Source organism: Emys orbicularis, chromosome 7 (genome assembly GCF_028017835.1).
Source record: "Emys orbicularis isolate rEmyOrb1 chromosome 7, rEmyOrb1.hap1, whole genome shotgun sequence".
Lineage (NCBI taxonomy): Eukaryota > Metazoa > Chordata > Testudines > Emydidae > Emys > Emys orbicularis.
Window position 1 is genome coordinate 43,489,980 of NC_088689.1, and position 18,847 is coordinate 43,508,826.

The following is an 18,847-nucleotide window of genomic DNA, read 5'->3' on the forward strand; positions in this document are numbered from 1 at the left end:
GTACCAGTTCCCAGCATCCTCCCCAGTCTCCATACCAATGCCCAATGCCCTGTCCCACCTCTTGTACCAGTTCCCAGCATCTTGGTCCTCTCTCTGGTGTAATTCTCCATGTTGTACCCTCTGGTTCTTTCCTGCTTCTGAGGTTCAATGTTTTTGAAAACTCTGCTGCATTTTGAGGATTTTTATTTTTCTCAGGGAATTCATTGTCTCTTCTTTCAAATACATTATTTTAAAAAAAAGGAAAGTGGTTAATGGTGATGCTAGAAAGTCCATTCCAGGCAATTGGACACAAAGCAGCACCTTTTTCTCACTCCTCTGCAGCTCTGATGCAGGTGGAGGGAGGGGAAGTTATAAAAGCATTGAGTTACCAAGCAACACCTCTCTGAAGAGAGTTCTTAGTTTCCAGGGGGAAGGGTGGGGGGCGGGGGAAACTTGGCAACCTTTGAAAGGTCATTCTGTCAAGCCCAGCGCTCTGTGGTCCGTGATAATCGGTATTTGCTGTGCTAGAAAACCCCAGATTTAGAGATGAAAGCAAGACGTTGAGATAGGAGTTTTCTACTTGAAAAACTAAAAATCCCCAGAAAAAAAAATCCCCTGAGGTCAGTGTAAGTTCAAGAATCCAAGATGAAGAAAGTGAGAGAGAAGCAGCCATGATTGAAAGAGGGAAAGCAAAAGAAGACAAGATAAATTGTGATTATCTGGGGAAATCAAGACACTTAACTGCCCTGTCTGATTCCTGAGGGGAACAAATGGAGCCTATAACTTTGCACTACAAAAAGATTATTTGTCCTGGTTTCCTTTGTCCTTCTGCTAAAGCAGCTGACACATGTAGACTACTCCGTGCTTCTCAATGTCCAGCACGTTACTGGTGAGATGTCATGTTCCTTTTCCCCTCTAGCCCCTGAAAAGTGGGCTCTGCACCAGCTGTGCACACATGGAGCTGGGTTCAGTCCCTGCGTAGCCCATCTAAGAGGAAATACGACTCCTTGTAACGAATCCATGTTAAAATTTTCCAATGATACAGGAACCATCATCTGATGATCTCGAGCCCTTTCTTAAATATTCATGAATTATGCCTCTGTCCAGCAAGGAAATATTAATATCCCTGTATTACAGATGAGGGCAAAGAGGGGGTGTGCACCTTGCCCATAGCCAGACTGGAAGTCTGTGGCACAGTCAGCAGTAACAGCTAGGTTTCCTGAATGGCCGTCCTTTGCCTTGCCTCCCAGGATGATCCTTCCTCCTCGAAAGTAGCACTGATGACTAGTAACCGAACTGGCGGGCCTTGGGGGTTAACTAGGACTTTTTCAGACTGGACAGTGTGTATTATTTGGCATTTGAGCTCACTTACAAAGTCCCAACCTTTGCATTGCTGGTAACTTTCCTGTACTGGGCAGCCTGAGAGTGAACATAGCAGCAGGCTAGAGAAGTACCTACCAGGTATAGCAAGAGATGAGTTACAATAATTCCATAATTGAGCTAGAAAAATCCCAGGTTCAGCAGCAGCACAGAAGGCCAAGAGCGGAGCAGGATTAGACGTTGGGATGGGTGAGAAGACTACCCAGAGTTGGTATTGTAATTGTTTTTAAATGCAGCCCCCTTCTGGAATATCCCTGTTTGCCAGGAGGGGTAGTATCCCTAATCTTGGCTCTGTGGCCCACCTTGGGATCAATGGGCCCTGGGTTCTCTGTGCCAACTCTGGGTAGTCTTTTAACCCATCCCAACATCTAATCCTGCTCCGCTCTTGGCCTTCTGTGCTGCTGCTGAACCTGGGATTTTTCTAGCTCAATTATGGAATTATTGTAACTCATCCCTTTTGCTATACCTGGTAGGTACTTCTCTAGCCTGCTGGTATGTTCACTCTCAGGCTGCCCAGTACAGGAAAGTTACCAGAACTGTCATGGGGTAGCTCAGAACGACAGAGCGGCAAAGGTGGGGGCTCTACACACCCCGGCTGAAGTATCTTAAACATGTCCCCTGGTTGGGGACCAGCAGTGGAGAGCCACAGCTAGTGCAGCTGATAAACAGCACAACAGGGGAAGTGAGAGAGGGAGAAGAAAGGGTGCCCACAGGTCCCACAGCAAGGGTGATAATATGAATTGGAAAGGTAGAAAAAACCCTGCACTAATTCTGGATTTCGCAGTTGTGTCCTGTCTTCTCAGTGTGTGTCTTTGGACCTGTAAGCTCCTTGGAGGAGGAGTTATTGTTAGCTTTGTGCTTTCTTCAGCACTGAACACATTGTTGACACTTTAAAAAATGAGATGCTAAGTGAAAATTGTCTTTTTGTTTGCTCTTTTGTGGGCATGAACCAGAATTGCTGGGATTGGGTTTTTGTGGTTTGAGTTTTTTTCTACTTGTCCACCAGCAATGAGAAATATTTCACATCTCTCCCTTTCTTTCAAACAGATGTGCCATTACTCCACTGCTACATCTCATCCTCAAGTAAACTTTTTTCCTAGGAATTTTGGTAAAAAGACAGAGCTGAGTTATGCAGCTTAGAATATGTTTTAAAGTAAACTCCAGGTTCATTTGCAAAGTTTTTTCGTGGCTCATCATATATTTAAGATGGCTTGGCCTAGAAACTACAAATCTGCTTTTGTAGGTCTTGCTGGCAAGAGTCTTTTAGTACTTTTGGAAAGGCTGGTGGGAGATTAAAAAAATATAAAGACTTGTTTTTTCAGGTTAGCGAGAACAATATTTGTTGATAAATATGAAGTGAGCTCCTGACTCCAGAATGTATAATACATATAATATAAAATTGTGGGGGGGAGGGGGGGAGGGAGGACACCTGAGGGAGAATTTGTGAAGGGGCATGGAAATGAGGCCAAGGATGGGGCGGGGGAGCTTGGGGAGAAAACATGGGGGGTGGGGGGCAGAAGACTGAGGTTATATGGTGGGCATAGCATGGCACCCATGCTTCCCTAGCTCAGAATGGGAGGGAAGAAGCTCTAGGCAAGGCAGGGGGAGGGGGCACATGGATGGGGGCAGGATGGTAGTGAGGTACGAAGGAATGATGGAGACTGCAGAAATCTTCAGGAGCATTGGCGGGGGTGGGTAGGGGAGTTAGTTTAAAGCTTTTATATGGGTAATTTTTTCCCCCTCCTTTGCTGTCTACCACCTCTGTATTCCACACGTCCATAGCTGTGTAACAGGCTCCTTGCCCCCTTGAAGGCCTAGAGGCCTTGGGCTAACCAACCTTGGTTACTGTGGAGTCACAGGTGAGCAGGGATCAGGTGATTTCTCCTATGAGAACAGCAGCAAGCTGGAGAAAGGGGGCTGTGATAGCCAGGATATTATCCAGACCAGTGAGGGGCTGTATCATCACCTACACTGTAACGCCTTGCTGCTGTAGCTCCCAACCTGGAGTGCTGACCTGAGTGTCTGTGTATAACTGCAGCCTGCCAGCCATGCTCTGGTCACACTCTGGCTCTCACCTGCCTTGGTTACTACTACAAGGTGACCCCAGCACTCCCCCAGTCCTGGATTCCTCCCCCCCCCCCCCCCCGCCGCCCCCCCCCCCCAAAATGTGTGTTCTGTACTGTCCAGCCCTTTCCTGGAAAGTCCAGAGATATTAGGTCTATTATCCTTCTAAGCGAACAATCCACAACAACTTGCCGCCTTAAATAGAGCTACCCAGACAATTTAACTTAAACACACTGGATTGGATTAAACAATAAAACAAGTTTATTAACAAAAAAGATGGGGTTGTAAGTAAGTATAAGCATAGGCAATAAGGTCAGAAATGGTTACAAGGGAAATAAAAAGAAAATGCTTTCTGAATCTAAAACTTGACAAACTAGACTTGATTCAAGGTAAGGTTCTTAGTACATGATTCCAACAGCATTGCTGACCAAACTCTTTAGGTCAGGATCTCTTCCAGAAAGTCCAAAGGCTGTTTCTTTTGGCGTCTTAGGTGCAGAGAGAGCGAGTGAGTGAGTGAGTGACAGGGAGAGAGATTTGGGATGTTTCCCCTCACTTTTATAGTTCATTCCCCCTTTGAAATGCAAGCTCTTGAGAAGAAGAAGTGGGTTGTAGCCCACGAAAGCTTATGCTCTAATAAATTTGTTAGTCTCTAAGGTGCCACAAGTACTCCTGTTATTTTTGCGGATACAGACTAACACGGCTGCTACTCTGAAAGCTCTTGAGAGTGACTCCTAGGTAAAAATTCTTTCCAGCTGAGAGCAAGGCAGCATGAAGTCCCCCAGTGAAAGATGGCCCATGCTGTTTTCCCTCCCCTGTTTGCTGATATGCAGATTTTCTTTATCTCCGGCCTTCCCCCTTTCCTTGCCTGAGGACTCTGTTTACAGTTGAGATGCAAATTTGAGGTGAACACATCCCTTTAAGACCTGCTTGGCCCATTTTGCCTTAATTGGTGCTATGGGAGTTTGAACATGTGCCTTTCATGTTATACAGTGGGGATTTTGTAACTTTACACACATTGTTGCTACAGACATTTCATCATGATATGCATCCGAAGAAGTGGGCTGTAGCCCACGAAAGCTTATGCTCAAATAAATTTGTTAGTCTCTAAGGTGCCGCAAGTACTCCTGTTCTTTCTGCGGATACAGACTAACACGGCTGCTACTCTGAAACCTGTCATCATGATATTGTTGACCAGTGAGTTATGAGTTTTCAAATGATACCTCACAAGGCATATTTTATACAAAGATTATTACAATAGTGTGTAGGGTGTGAATACAGGAGTGCTTAGTGTCATAGAGGCCCAGGGAGAGAGAACGAGAGGAAGCTGTGGCAGAGATTGCAGAAGAGCTGCAGTGAGCAGGAGGCCCTTGCAGGAGACCCTTGACCAAGAAAAAGGGTTTGGACCCTGGGAGCCAGAGCCAGAGGGCTGAAAAGGGCTGAGGGCCAGGGAGAGAAGACTTCATGGGAGTAGAAAAAGACTCCCACCAGGAGTGTCAAGGCAGGGAAGTGCTGCAATGAGCAGATTTGGGGAGAAGAGAAGCCCCTGGACTGAGTTTTGTTTGTGGTCAATAAATTAGACCTGGGATGAAGGGACGTTATTGGACAAAAACTGACTGTGAATTTTATTTAAGGAGCCCCTTGAATGGGGAAACTGAGGCAGGCTGCCTGTAGCGTGACCTCAGGACATGTGGGGCATGCAGGAGGTGGCCAGCCAAATGGCACACTTCCACCATCACAAACAGCTGTAGAGTTATTAACGTTGGGAAGAGGGGAAACCTAATTTGGTGGGCCTCATTAGTTCTATCTGGACCAGGCTCCCCTCTTGCAGAACCACTGCTACTAACTCTCACAATTTTATCAGACTCTTGCTACTTTTGATGTTTTTTCTTAAAGCCCAACCTTCTGGAGTCTTGGGATTACGTGAGAAGCTCAGCTTTGAAAGTAAGTTTCTAGCCCTCCTGGTTGCAGAGAGAGTTGGAAACATGACCCCTAGAGGCTCAAAATCAAAAAGTCAAATAAAAAGAACCCTAAATTTTTTTTAAACACACATGATTTGGTGGGTTCTGGCTCAAGATTTTTGTATGCTTGGGGCTGGCAAGGGGCATTTATACATCAAAATAATTTAAATTCTTTGCACTCACTCAAAAAGGGAAAAGGAGAATTAACAAAAAGTTGGATTAAAAAAGAATTAAGGTTGAGTTAGTCTCATTGGAGTCTAGCTCAAACCTAGGGCCTAATATTACACTTTCTTTAGAAAAACTTCTATAACTTTTGAAAGAGCCAAATGTGAGAAGGTCTGACAGTAAGCAGTGAAGTTCCCCACCACTCTCTAATCTGTCATCCCTCATTCTTGCCACACCTGATTTACACAGCATACTGGAACTTAACACGTATTGCTAGTAATATTTGCAAAAATATATGCAGAGGTCAAAATAACAAATGACTAAGAATTTATAAAATCCCATTTTTTTATTCAAGGGATCTATTTCTAATAATCTCCTAGTCATTTGTTGTTTTGACTTTTGTGCATTTGTGTGTGTGTGTATCTGTATGTATGCAGGGCCGGCGTAACCACTAGGTGAACTAGGCGGCCACCTGGGGCACCCAGATTTGGGGGCGCCAAAAAGCGGTGCCCAAAAATTTTTTTACACTATTGCTTAAGGGCATGTACCTGTCAGTCTCCAGCGCTCGGGCCGCGCCAGCAGCCTCTTCCCCTCGGAGTCTCCCCTGCTTGCCCGGGGGCCACTTCTCCTCTCAGGCTCCCCGGCCGCTGTGGCCGCCCAGGAGGACATGGGCAAGGGGCGCCACCGCGAAGGAGACGCAAGGGGCCGGGCTCGGCTGGGGCCCCGCACCTGCCGGCCGAGAGCAGCAGGAACCGGGCGCTGCTTGAGGGGAGCCAGGCGGCCCGAGCCCAGGGTGGCGGCAGCCTCCGCGGCAGCAGGGGCAGGCGGGGAGCGTAGCCCGCCATGGGACAGGAGAGGCCACACTGCTGCTGCTGTTTCCCGCTTACAGCCGTCCCTTACACCGCGTGGCAGGGCCGGGGAGCCTGTATTTACCTGAAAAGTCTGCTTTATAGACTTGGAGTAGAAATTAGTCACCAGGGGATAATGGCCCTTTGGGGCAAGGGGGATTTGTCCCCCTGCCTAACATGGCTGGTGATGCAATGCAAGGCTCAATTGTTTAGCTTTGCACAATAGTAAGACTTTGAATGGGACACCATCAGAGGCAATGGCAAACAATTGAAACGCCTTAAAGGTAAAAAAGAAACATTACAACAGCCGTTACCCGTTCTGACAGGCTGTTTATAATGCTACGTTTACTAGTTTTCAGAGGTTGTGGAGGGGGGTGGGGCTGGATGGGGAGGTGGCGCAAGGTGGAAGTTTTGCCTAGGGCGCAAAATATCTTTGCACTGGCCCTGTATGTATGTATGTATATATAATTGGGAGAGTATGTGAAGTCTGGGTGAGCGGTGTGGTGGTGCTGACTGATGAAGGACTTTGGCACTGGAGAAATGGTTCTGCCCCTTAGCTGTTCATTTCCAGGCTCTCCCTTTTGAGGGTTTGTCTTTGAGGTAGAATTCTCCTATGGAAACTGACACTGTAATGCATTTTCTGTATTAAGTAGACTTTGAACCTTAACTATTTGTTAATGACGCCTTTTGTTTTCTAGTGCATTTAGAAAGATGAAGAGGGTGTGAATTTTGAATTCTCTGTATGTGTTTCTCTGTTTTGGCATAAGCTTTCGAGTAGTTGCTTCAGGTTGGGGGACTGTCTGTAAGCGAGGACTGGCCTGTTCCCCAAGGTCTGCGAGAGTGAGGGATCGTCCTTCAGGGTAGGTTGTAGATCCTTGATTATGCACTGGAGAGGTTTTAGTTGGGGGCTGTAGGTGACAGCTAGTGGCGTTCTGTTACTTTCTTTGTTGGGCCTGTCTTGTCGTAGGTAACAGAACGCCACTAGCCATCACCTACAGCCCCCAACTAAAACCTATCCAGCGCATCATCAAGGATCTACATCCTACCCTGAATGACGATCCCTTACTCTCACGGACCTTGGGGAACAGGCCAGTCCTCGCCTACAGACAGCCCCCCAACCTGAAGCAACTACTCACCAGCAACTACACACCGCACAACAAAAACACCAACCCAGGAACCAAACCTTGCAACAAACCCCGGTGCCAACTCTGTCCACATATCTACTCAAGGGACACCATCATAGGCCCTAACCACATCAGCCACACCATCAGGGGCTCGTTCACCTGCACATCTACCAATGTGATATATGCCATCATGTGCCAGCGATGCCCCTCTGCCATGTACATTGGCCAAACCAGACAGTCTCTATGCAAAAGAATAAATGAACACAAATCTGACATCAGGAATCATAACATTCAAAAAACAGTAGGAGAACACTTCAGTCTCCCTGGTCACTCAATAACAGACCTAAAAGTGGCAATTCTTCAACAAAAAAACCTTCAAAAACAGACTCCAACATGAAGCTGCAGAACTGGAACTAATTTGCAAACTGGACACCATCAGATTAGGCCTGAATAAAGACTGGGAGTGGTTGGGTCATTACAAAACCTAAATTTTCCCAATACGAATTTCCCCCTACTGTTACTCACACCTTCTTGTCAACTGTCTGAAATGGGCCACTCTCATTACCACTTCAAAAGTTATTTTCCCCCCCTTGGTATCCTGCTGTCAATTGAATTGTCTCATTAGACTGACCTCACTCTTGGTAAGGTAACTCACATCTTTTCATGTATTTATACCTGCTCCTGTGTTTTCCACTCCATGCATCTGATGAAGTGGGTTCTAGCCCACGAAAGCTTATGCCCAAATAAATTTGATAGTCTCTAAGGGGCCACAAGGATTCCTCGTTGTTTTTGCTGATATAAACTAACGCGGCTACCACTCTGAAACCTTTCTCTATTTTATTTCCCTTGAAAAAGCTCTCCCTGTTGCTGAAGATATGCAGGTCTGGGGGCAGCCTGAGTTACGCAGGCCGGAGGGCAGTCTAGCACAACATGATGCTTTGCAGGGATCTGAGTTTGTCTTCCAGTGGCAGGGGCTAGGAATGCTGAGGAGGCAGCATGCTCAGCCCCTGCAGGGCAAGGAGTGCCTCCTGTTGATCTCCAGGGTGTCTCTGGTGGATTTCAGGACTAAGCAGAATGACAAGCTATGGAAGGAATTGTCTCCTCCCTGTGGAGCAGGGGTGATTGCTTGCAGCTGATATCTCACTCCTGAAGTTAACCAAGGCTGCAAGGGTCCAGCTCCAGCATGCATGCGGCTACAGACAAAGACTGTATGCTGCTGCCCTGTGTGCTGCTATGGTCCCTGCTGAAGTAATTGCTGAGTGGTGTGGCAAAGTTTTCTTCTGGGGGGAAGAAACAAAGCAGCCCTCCCAAGAAACCTTTGGCAGAGGATTGCAGGTTAGCTCCAGAAAATTTTTCCTAGAGATCTCTATGGAGGATTCATGGGACATCTCATTCTGCATAAACAAACTTTTCTGCAGGGCCCCCTCTGCCTAGCTGTACAAGGAAAAGAGAAGCAGATAGAAACTGTTCCTGTGTTGGTTATTTCACTACCTCTTGTAGCCCAGTTAAAAAAGCAGTATATGACCGGATGTGTCCCTGCAGTACTGAAGCAGAGAAATTACCAGAGATTCCCTCCCCTGCATCAGGCTCTGCAGAGCTGGGCTGCTGGGACTGACTAGACTGCTCAGGACTCACAAAGAAGTCCTGGCTTGCCATGCCATTGGATCTCCCTGTTGCCTATCTACCATCCTCCTCTGCCTGCACTTCCTTGTCCAGCACAGCATCCAGTGGGTTCACTCCAATGGCCAGCAACTCTAGCCCCTCCAAAGTATCCAGGGGGCTCTTGGCAGTAGAAGTGGGGTTGCCTCTGAGGATGGCGTGTAGCTCCTTGTAGAAGCAGCACGTCTGTGCTCCGCACCAGAGCATCTATTTGCCTCTCTGCCTCAGCCCCTTGATTTTCACATGGCACTGCTGGGTGTCCCTGTCATAGCCCTTCTCCACCATGCCTCAAGCGATCTGGCCATAGATCTCAAAGTTCCTGCGGTTGGAGTGGAGCTGTGACTGCACAGCCTCCCCTCCCCACAGACCGAGGAGATCCACCATCTCCCATGTGCTCCAGGCAGGAGCGTGTTTGCTGTGTGGAACTGGCATGGTCAGCTGGGCAGTTGCTCTCCACTCTGAGCAAACAGGAAAAGCAATTTTAAAACTTCCTGGGGCTTTAAAGGGGGAGGGGCATTCACCTGTGTACCTGACTGCAGGGTAGCAGAATTCAAAGTGGTGACCAGAGTGGTCACGGTGGGCATTGTGGGACACCTCCTGGAAGCCACTTAGGGCGATGTAAGCAATGCAGTGTCTACATTGACACTGCATCGCTCTAACTACAGCGCAAAAAGCTCTATGCCTTTCGTCCAGGTGGTTTTATTAGGTTGGGGTAGCAGGTGAGTTAAAGCGGCAGAAGGAGCATTGCAGTGTGTACACCTCCATAGTTAGGCCAGCATAAGCTGCCTTACACCAACTTTGTAATGTAGACAGGCCCTAAGACTTACCAATGTGTTTAGATTTGTACCAGGAATAGGTAGGAATGGCCTTGCTGTAATACCAAGGCATTTTTGCCCCTCGCACTGTGCTACTGGCCAGCTGTGCACTGTTATCCGAATGATTAAAAACTGGCTGTCACTTGTGCTATCTTTCTTTCATATTTGAAAGATCGGTCCAACTCTTGTAGGTGCTCCTATTGGCTCTGATTATCCTTTAGATACTCACCCACTAATGCCATTGGCGTCACTGGCAGTTGCAAGCAAACAAGCTTCTGAGGGGGTAGTCAGGCCCATTAACTATACTCTGATCCATAAGAATATTACTGCAGTGTTCTCTCCTTTTCTGCCTTCCTTGTCTTTACTTGCCTTAATATCACTCTATGCATATGCCTTCCTGACTTCCACTCTAGAAACCAAGTTTCACCCCTCCATTGCCTCAAAATCCAGCTCTCCTGAGTGGCAGTACAGTGTGCCAGTGGAGGTGAGCCAGAGAGTACCAGCCTCATATAGGATCAAGTACCTGCTTTATACAGTATTGTAAACAGATGTACAGTTTAGGGGAGAAGCAACCTCTAAAACCCCACTAGGAAGCAGAGATCTTTCTGCAATGCCTTATGCAAGGGAGAGAGTTTCCCATGCAGGCAAGAATTAGCAAACTCAGCACGTTGGGCACAGGCGGTGCTTGGAGCGTCAGCCTCCACTGAGGTGTGACCTTCCTGACCTTTCTTCCTATGAATGTGAGGGGGAATCTAAGCTCCCATTTGCGTGCACAACCCCCACTCTGCTTTCCCTTGGCTGAGAAATGGCCTCTGGCAATATAGGGGGCTTTATGTATGTCACATGGTCTGACCGAGGGCTGGAATTCCTCAGGGCTTCCCTGACTTTGATACAGAAACATACTGTGCATTTTGATCCATTTCATTCCTGCTCCTGATGTTTTTGCCTTCTCTTTACCAAGCATCTGCGGAAGTTTTCTCTCTTGCAGTGATGAAATCAAAGTCATAGCTGTCTTCCTCTTGCTTCCACTCTTTTTTGTAAGACTGCTTTATACAAAGCATACCAAACTTTTTTTTTTATTCCTAGTTTAGCATCTTGCCTTGAATGCATGAGGAAAAAGGTTTGCAACCCTCCAGCCACACACGAGCACAACTCATATGGATGGCAAAACCATGCACACTTATACTAATATGTGCATTGCACACACAACCTGCTATCACACATCTCCACCCTCAAAGGCAGATATGTACAGACTTTCATACATGTCACATTCATGGAGCAAGCGTAAACTCATATATGCCTGGTGCATGTATAATATCTATGACTCTCTCGGCATGTTGCCTGCACGCACACAGATATCAATATTACTTGACCATAGAGCAGATGCTGGACATTTTTGTTTTTAAGCTGAGGTAGGGTTTTGGCAGGGGGACAGAGGGTAGAGTATTTTTTTTTTTTAATAGTGTAAATGAGAAATGAACTCCGTTGCATTCCGTGGAATTACTCTTGTGTACATTTAGTGCAAATAAGGGGTGAATCAGGCCTATTCTCTTTAATCGGTTTTTAAATGTAGGGCATGGGGTTGCACAGGTATAACTCAAGGCAGGATTAGGCCATGTTGTTTGTATTGTACAATATCAACAATATCGATAGGCAAAGTTCTGAGCTGCCTAATGGCAACTATTCCTAGAAAGTGAGTTGTTTGATGATTACAGAGACAGCCATAAAGGGAATCTAGTGAATGAAACTGTAAATTATGTGGAGTGTTTGTTAGCATTTTTGGATAATGCCTCACCAAAGCAACATGATGAGCCTTTCACTGCACAAGATCTGGGTTATGTGTTGTAGGGGGAAAAATAAAGTCCTGGGTCTAATTCTTTCTTGTCCACATCACAAAACTGCTGCATGATTTGGTCTGACTCCCAGTTCAGAAGGTGACCAAGTCTGGAACAGCAGACCGTACCGAAGGATGGGACAGAGATGCAATGCAGAAGCTCAGGTAGTGCTAACATCTGGCTCTAACCACAACTAATTGTCTCTCACGTTGGGCACTAGAATTCCCTCACACCACCCAAATCTCCCCTCTATTCAACGAAAACACCTCTATTACTCTGCTACTCGCTAACAAACACAATTATGTTATTACCAATGTACCTGAGGAGAAGGAAAGAGCCTAAATGTTCCAGTGCTAATATTTCTGATCCTGTTTGTCTGCACTGATTCCTGACTCTAGCACTTCCTGTGGGTGGTGCTGTTGACTAGGTGTGACATTGCCCAGGGTACAAGGTGGACTGCTGTGTCCTGTTAGGGGCTTTCCCTTCGCCTCTGCCCTGGTTCTTATCATGCAGACAGAATAAATAATAAAATAATATAATATAATAAAAGTAGTGAACATGGGGTACAGGGTGTCACCATAGGATATATACTTGATGGATGAGGAGAAATGCAGGAAGAGCCTATGTTCCCAACATCCTATGTATCTAACACCAGCAGGAAGTTAGCAGCAACTCCAGGCAGTTAGACCATTTAAAATCTTAAATATAATATTAAAAGTCCATCTTCAATTAATGTACTCAGGAAAGGTCACTTGCCATTACATGCACAAAGAGAGGTGTGAGCGGAGGCTCTGAATACTATGCTAAGCTATTCAAGACGCTGAAAAGGATGGCTTCTGGCAGTGGATAATTGCTGAAAAATGGATAAAAGTAATAAAAATTGCAGGTTTGGTGACAACTGATGATGGCCATGTCCTAACTCCCTTCACATTACTGAGGTATTTGGGCTCTAAATCCTCTAGGAAGATCTGCTCTCATTATGAACATTCCAACAGATGTTTGCATTTATCCCTCTCTAGCCTCCTGTATAAAATCAATGTGCTGTATGCTCATGCCTCAGTGACTAGCGAAGCACCTGAGTAGTGGTTGTGTGTGCACCCTTGTTTTGTGGTGGTGGTCTTAGCGTGGGATTGTTAATGTGTTAACTGTTCTTGTGCTGCCTTCCTTGCAGCCGGTGGCATGGAGGGAGGGAGGGAGGGATGGAAGGAGGAGGTGTGTCAGGTGTGGGAGGAATTGTCTCCCTATCATTGAGTGTTAGAGATGCTGGACTGCTTTGAGCTGTGGGGCAGCCTATGTAAGGCTATTGTAAATTAGAATAGCCCCCAAGGCTGCTGTAATTTGTTGTGGGGGCCACTCTATGTGCTCAGGCAGCCCAGAATCTGATTGGCACATAAGTGGTTTAAAGCCACTTTTGCTGCCTATCCTCCTGGGCTCCACGTTCAGTTTCTTGGGTACTAATTCTGTCTCAAGCATAGTGAAAATTTAGTCTGATATCCCCATAATCCCTAGTGGGTGTCTGTCCACAAAAAACACCCTGAAATTTGATACAATTTAGTGTTATTGGCAGTCTCTGCTCAAGGCCCAGAAATGCAGCGAGAGCATGTTGCCAGTGAAGACCGAGAGAGACATTGGCAGATGGGTGAAATGGGGCTCTAGGATTGAAATGAGAGTTGATGCACTGGCAGAACTGAGTGAAGGAAGCACGTATAGTAGCTGTTCAGTTGTCCGCGTCTAGCGATTATTATTGTTCCTATTACTTCCATAAGCACTAAAACTCAGTAGCAACAACTTAAACAACATGAAAGTAAAGTGCCTGACAGCTCTGAGGATGGATGTTGTTGGCAGATTTTTACCAAAAAAGATGCCTGGATTATCTCTGTTTCTAGTGATTGGCACAGCTGGATGCTGCCACTTTTACTGAACTAATTCGACTTTCCCATATGCAACAATTCCTTCCCTACAAGGGGTGCAGCTGTAGGAAATGTGGACTCAGCATGGCAGTGGTAGCTCTGCTGAAGAGAGCAGTAAAGCCATCCTCAATTCCACCCTTGCTACTTAGAGCATGGATTGTTTGTTAGTCATTGCAGCATACTTAAATATCTTTTGAGGGTAAATTTTTAAAGTGAGCAGAGATGGGGCCGCAACACAGACTTTCTAAAAACGAACAATGCCATTTGGCAATAAGAAGCTGATTAGTTCCATGAGTCTGACATTTCCCCCCTTTCTTCCTCTCATCCACTCATCCTTTTTTTCTCGCTTATGTTGTTCTAGGCTCATCAGTGACCCAGTTGCTTGCCCGGGACCTAGACAACGACCGTCTTGTGTTTGGTGTGGTCGGGGAGGAGGCCAGCAGGTTCTTTGCAGTGGAAAGCGTGACTGGAGTTGTATGGCTCAGGCAGCCCTTGGACAGAGAGGTAATGTCATTTGCTGCTAGAAGACAAGCTGTTACACCTTGATGTGTTTTTTGTCAGAAATATTCCCTATTGAAGGCACCTGGTAACTGGAGGGCAGGGGCAAATGGAGAGGATCTTGACCAAACATCAGAATGGAAATTATTGCTCATCTTTCTGTCTGCCTCTTGTTTGGGGTGATCAGGAGCCTTCTCAAAGCCCTACCTGTGAAGAGTGAGCGCTCCTTGTGTGGTAACTTTTTGAGGTTTAGGCATTCATTTAAAAAAAAAAAAAAAAAAAAAAGATCAATCGAAATTTTCCAGAGACAGCCGACACCGTATGTGATGAAAATTAATTTAATTGAAAGTCCAATTTTCTGTTGGAAAAACTTTCAATGCACAATTTTTGTCCGGCCCTAAATGAGCCTTTCCATAGCAAGGTGGGCACGCATCCCCTTCTGATACTCTGAACCCTTGATCCAGATCTCATGGTAGTGTTAGGAGCTATGTTGATACCCAGTTCTGCAAATGTGTGTCTGGACTGGGCTGTGGTTTATATACCAGCATGGAGCCAATCAGTGGGCAGTGGAAAACGATCCCACACTCTCACAGACCTTGGGAGGCAGGCCAGTCCTCGCCCACAGACAACCTGCCAACCTTAAGCATATTCTCACCAGCAACCACACACCGCACCATAACAACTCTAACTCAGGAACCAATCCATGCAACAAACCTCGATGCCAACTCTGCCCACATATCTACACCAACAACACCATCACAGGACCTAACCAGATCAGCCACAACATCACCGGTTCATTCACCTGCACGTCCACCAATGTTATATATGCCATTATGTGCCAACAATGCCCCTCTGCTATGTACATTAGCTAAACTGGACAGTCCCTACGTAAAAGAATAAATGGACACAAATCGGACATCAGGAATGGTAACATACAAAAGCCAGTAGGTGAACACTTCAATCTCCCTGGACATTCTATAACAGATTTAAAAGTAACTATTCTTGAACAAAAAAACTTAAGAAACAGACTTCAAAGAGAAACAGCAGAACTAAAATTCATTTGCAAATTTAACACCATTAATTTGGGCTTGAATAGGGACTGGGGGTGGCTGGCTCATTACAAAAGCAGCTTTGCCTTTCCTGCAATTGACACCTCCTCATCAATTACTGGGAGTGGACCACATCCACCCTGATCAAATTGGCCCTGTCAACACTGGTTCTCCACTTGCGAAGTAACTCCCTGCTCTTCATGTGTCATTATATAATGCCTGCATCTGTAACTTTCACTCCATGCATCTGAAGAAGTGAGGTTTTTTACCCACGAAAGCTTATGCCCAAATAAATGTTAGTCTTTAAGGTGCCACCGGACTCCTTGTTGTTTTTAAGTTGATCTGCTGGCATATCAGGAAAGATTCCAGGAACTGGTGGACCAATTTCCAGAAGGGTCAGCTGGTGTGGAGATGCTTGGTGGGGAGCCACACCTTCTGGCCTAATGCAAATGTTGGAGCTTCTTGTCACTGATGATCCGCATGCCTCTTGAAAGCCTTCTTTGCCTCTTCTAGATGGTTCCTGAGCTCCTCCTGAATGACGTGGATCTTTTGGACCCATTGGTGGCTGCTGGATTCAGGGAGGCTGCTGGTAGTCCCTGGTGAAAATGGGGGTGGAACCTGTAATTAGCCAACAGGGGGCTCCGACCTGTAGAGGCATGGTCAGTGTTTATATGAAAACTCTGCGTACGGCAGGAGTCTCGAGGTGCTGAGGGGTTTGGTCCAGGGCATCTTGGTATGTGCACAGGAGTCTATTATAAGCTTGGACTTTGGCCTGCATGTGAGGCCATCATTAAAAACAGGCAACCATGAGGGAAATATTAAGGTAGCCAAAGTGACCTGCCAATGGAGCATCATGGCACAGCCATAGCACCTCCAGTTAGGGATGTCCCGGGGGGGACATATATGCACTTGTTGAAGTATGTTCTCCTATCCCGCACGGAACAATGCATCTTAGCTCCTAATGGCATAGACTGTGTTCCTTGGGCAAGCAGGGTCGTCTTTTGAGGCAGACTGGATGAGGGAGAGTACGTCTTGCTGAATTGTGACTTTGACAAAATTTCTCTGTTTGAGGAGGTAGGGAGGTTGAGAACTAGGTTCCTTGTTTTCCAAGTAGTCGGCGGCGGCAATCCCTTGAGGTCGAAGATGATCTCTTTCACAGGTTTTATTTTTCATGGGTCCTTTGGTGACTGAGGAGTCCAGTTCTTGAGCCACAGGCTCATTGGCAGACATTGAAGGTGGTGTTGGAAAACAGGGTCGGGCCACGATTGTTGTGTGACAGTTGTCTTTCCTCTCTTTTCTGGCATTTTTCTGCAACCAAGGCAAGGTGATTTTCCTCAAAAGTGGATGTTCCCTCTCTGACAAGTCTTCACCAGTTATTCCTATCCTGGTCTGCTGTCTCCCAGTGTGTTGTGTCGATGCCACATCTCTTGATCTTTATCTTGAGGGTGTCTTTAAAGCGTTTCTTTTGGCCTCCCCATTTCCTTTCTGCTTTGGTGAGTTGGGCATACAGCAGTTGTTTTGGTAAGGGTACATCAGGCATGTGCACACAGTGCCCGCTCCACCTCTGCTGGTGCTGTATAATCAGGTCCTCAACACTGAAGATGTTGGCCTCTGTGAGGACACAGACATTGCCTGATCCCTCTTGCAGAGAAAGTACTTCCAGAGTCCCAGTGTGGCGACAGACCATCACGAGGCACAACCGACATGATTTTTGTAGCCAGGCAGATCCAGGAAAAATGTGAAGAACACCAACAGGAGCCGTATATGGCCTTTGTCGATCTGACAAAAACCTTCGATTCTGTCAGCCATGAGGCTCTGGGGAAAATCATGTCAAAGTTTGGCTGCCCAAGCAAATTTATCACCATTGTAAGACTCCTCCACGACCAGATTACTGAATCCATCCTGTGCAGTGGCTCTACCTCTGAGCCCTTTGTCATACGAACTGGGGTAAAACAAGGTTGTGTACTGGCACCCACACTTTTCTCCATTTTCTTAGCAGCTATGAAAACACTAACCCAAGACCATCTACCGCAGGGCATTGGCGTCCAATATTGGATTGACGGCAACCTCTTCAACCTTTCTTGTCTCCGTGCCAGAACTAAAGTAATATTGGCAACAATAACTGAACTCCCGTTCACAGATGATTGTGCTGTAGTTGCACACTCAAAGGAGGATCTTCAAACAGCCCTTAATTGCTTCTTTGAAGCTTACAACAGCCTAGGGCTAACTCTGAACATCAGCAAAACAAAAGTTCTCCACCAGCCGATCCCCGGTCAATCATCAGACCCAGCAAGGAAGATCTACATTGACAAAGAAGAACTGGAAAATGTAGACTACTTTGCCTGTTTGGGCAGCCATCTCCCACAGAGGGCAGACATAGATGTTGAGATTCAGCACAGAATTCGCTGTGCCAGCCTTGCCTTTGGCAGACTGCCTTGCTGGGTGTTCAACCAATCACAACATCAGAACACATACTAGACTTTTAGTTTATAAACCGGTGGTAATCGCAACTCTCCTCTATGGCTGTGAGACTTCGATGCCTTACAGAAAACACCTGAAAAACCTGGAACACCAGCACTTTCTTTGGAAGATCCTCAACATAAAGTGGGAGGATCACCACACTAATGTCAGTTTCCAAATAGTATTCCTCCTTTCGTAATAGTGTTAGCTTTCCCATTTCAGTTTCCCAGGCAGTAGGTAGTTGTAAACTTGAATTGAGAGAACAACAAGGCTCATTTTAACTGCCTCTGGTTCAAAGCGCATGGGCCTTGTGAAGGTACACAAGATGCTTGTGCTCTGTAAAAACCTGTACTGGGTGCTGAGCTCCCTCAAGGTGATGACTCCATACTTCAAATACGTTTTTTCTCCTAATCCAGTATTTCATAGTCCATCTCTGTGGGGGTGAGTTTTAGAGAGTAGAATGCACAAGAGTACAGAACTGACTGTGGTCCAAATCGCTGTGAGAGTGCTGCCCCAAGATCTACGTTGGATGCGTCTGCTTCCACTGTAAAAGGGCACATTGGGTCAGGGTGTGCCAGAATCAGGGCTATGGTGAAGGTGGTCTTGAACTGGTCCAAAAGCAAACTGGGCTTTAGGCAGTCACATGAATTGAATGGCTCTAGGAAGGAGGAAAGTCAGTGGGGCTATTTATTTAGAGAAGTTGGCGATGAATTGCCTAGAAAAATTCATAAGGCCCAGGAAGCACTGAAATCCTTGGAAGGTCCATCTCTGCTGTCCGGTTGTGGATGGCTTTCACCTTCTTCAGGTCCATTTGAATGCCTTCCGAGGAGATGATGTTGCATAGAAATTCAATGGTGGTCTGGTCGAAGGTGGACTTCTGTAGTTTGGCTTACAAACGATGCTTCCATAGTCTCTCCAGGACAGACCAGACATGATGTCAGTGCTGCTCAAGGTTCTCAGAAAACACCATCAAGGTAGATGATCACATACTGGTCCAGGATGTCCCTGAACACATCACTTAGGAAATGTTGAAATGTTGCAGGGTGGGGTATTGGTTAATCCAAATGGCATTACTAAGTATTCAAAGTGCCCATATTGGATAT

At 46.3% G+C, this 18,847-nt stretch overlaps 1 protein-coding gene across 1 annotated transcript in view; it reads left to right on the plus strand.

Annotated features, from left to right (window-relative positions):
* Positions 1–18,847, plus strand: part of CDH23 (cadherin related 23) — a 547,959-nt gene that overhangs the window by 133,577 nt on the left and 395,535 nt on the right. Inside the window, exon 4 of the mRNA XM_065408191.1 lies at positions 14,099–14,241. Coding sequence (XP_065264263.1) covers positions 14,099–14,241 — 143 coding nt within the window. The remainder of the gene's footprint in view (positions 1–14,098; positions 14,242–18,847) is intronic.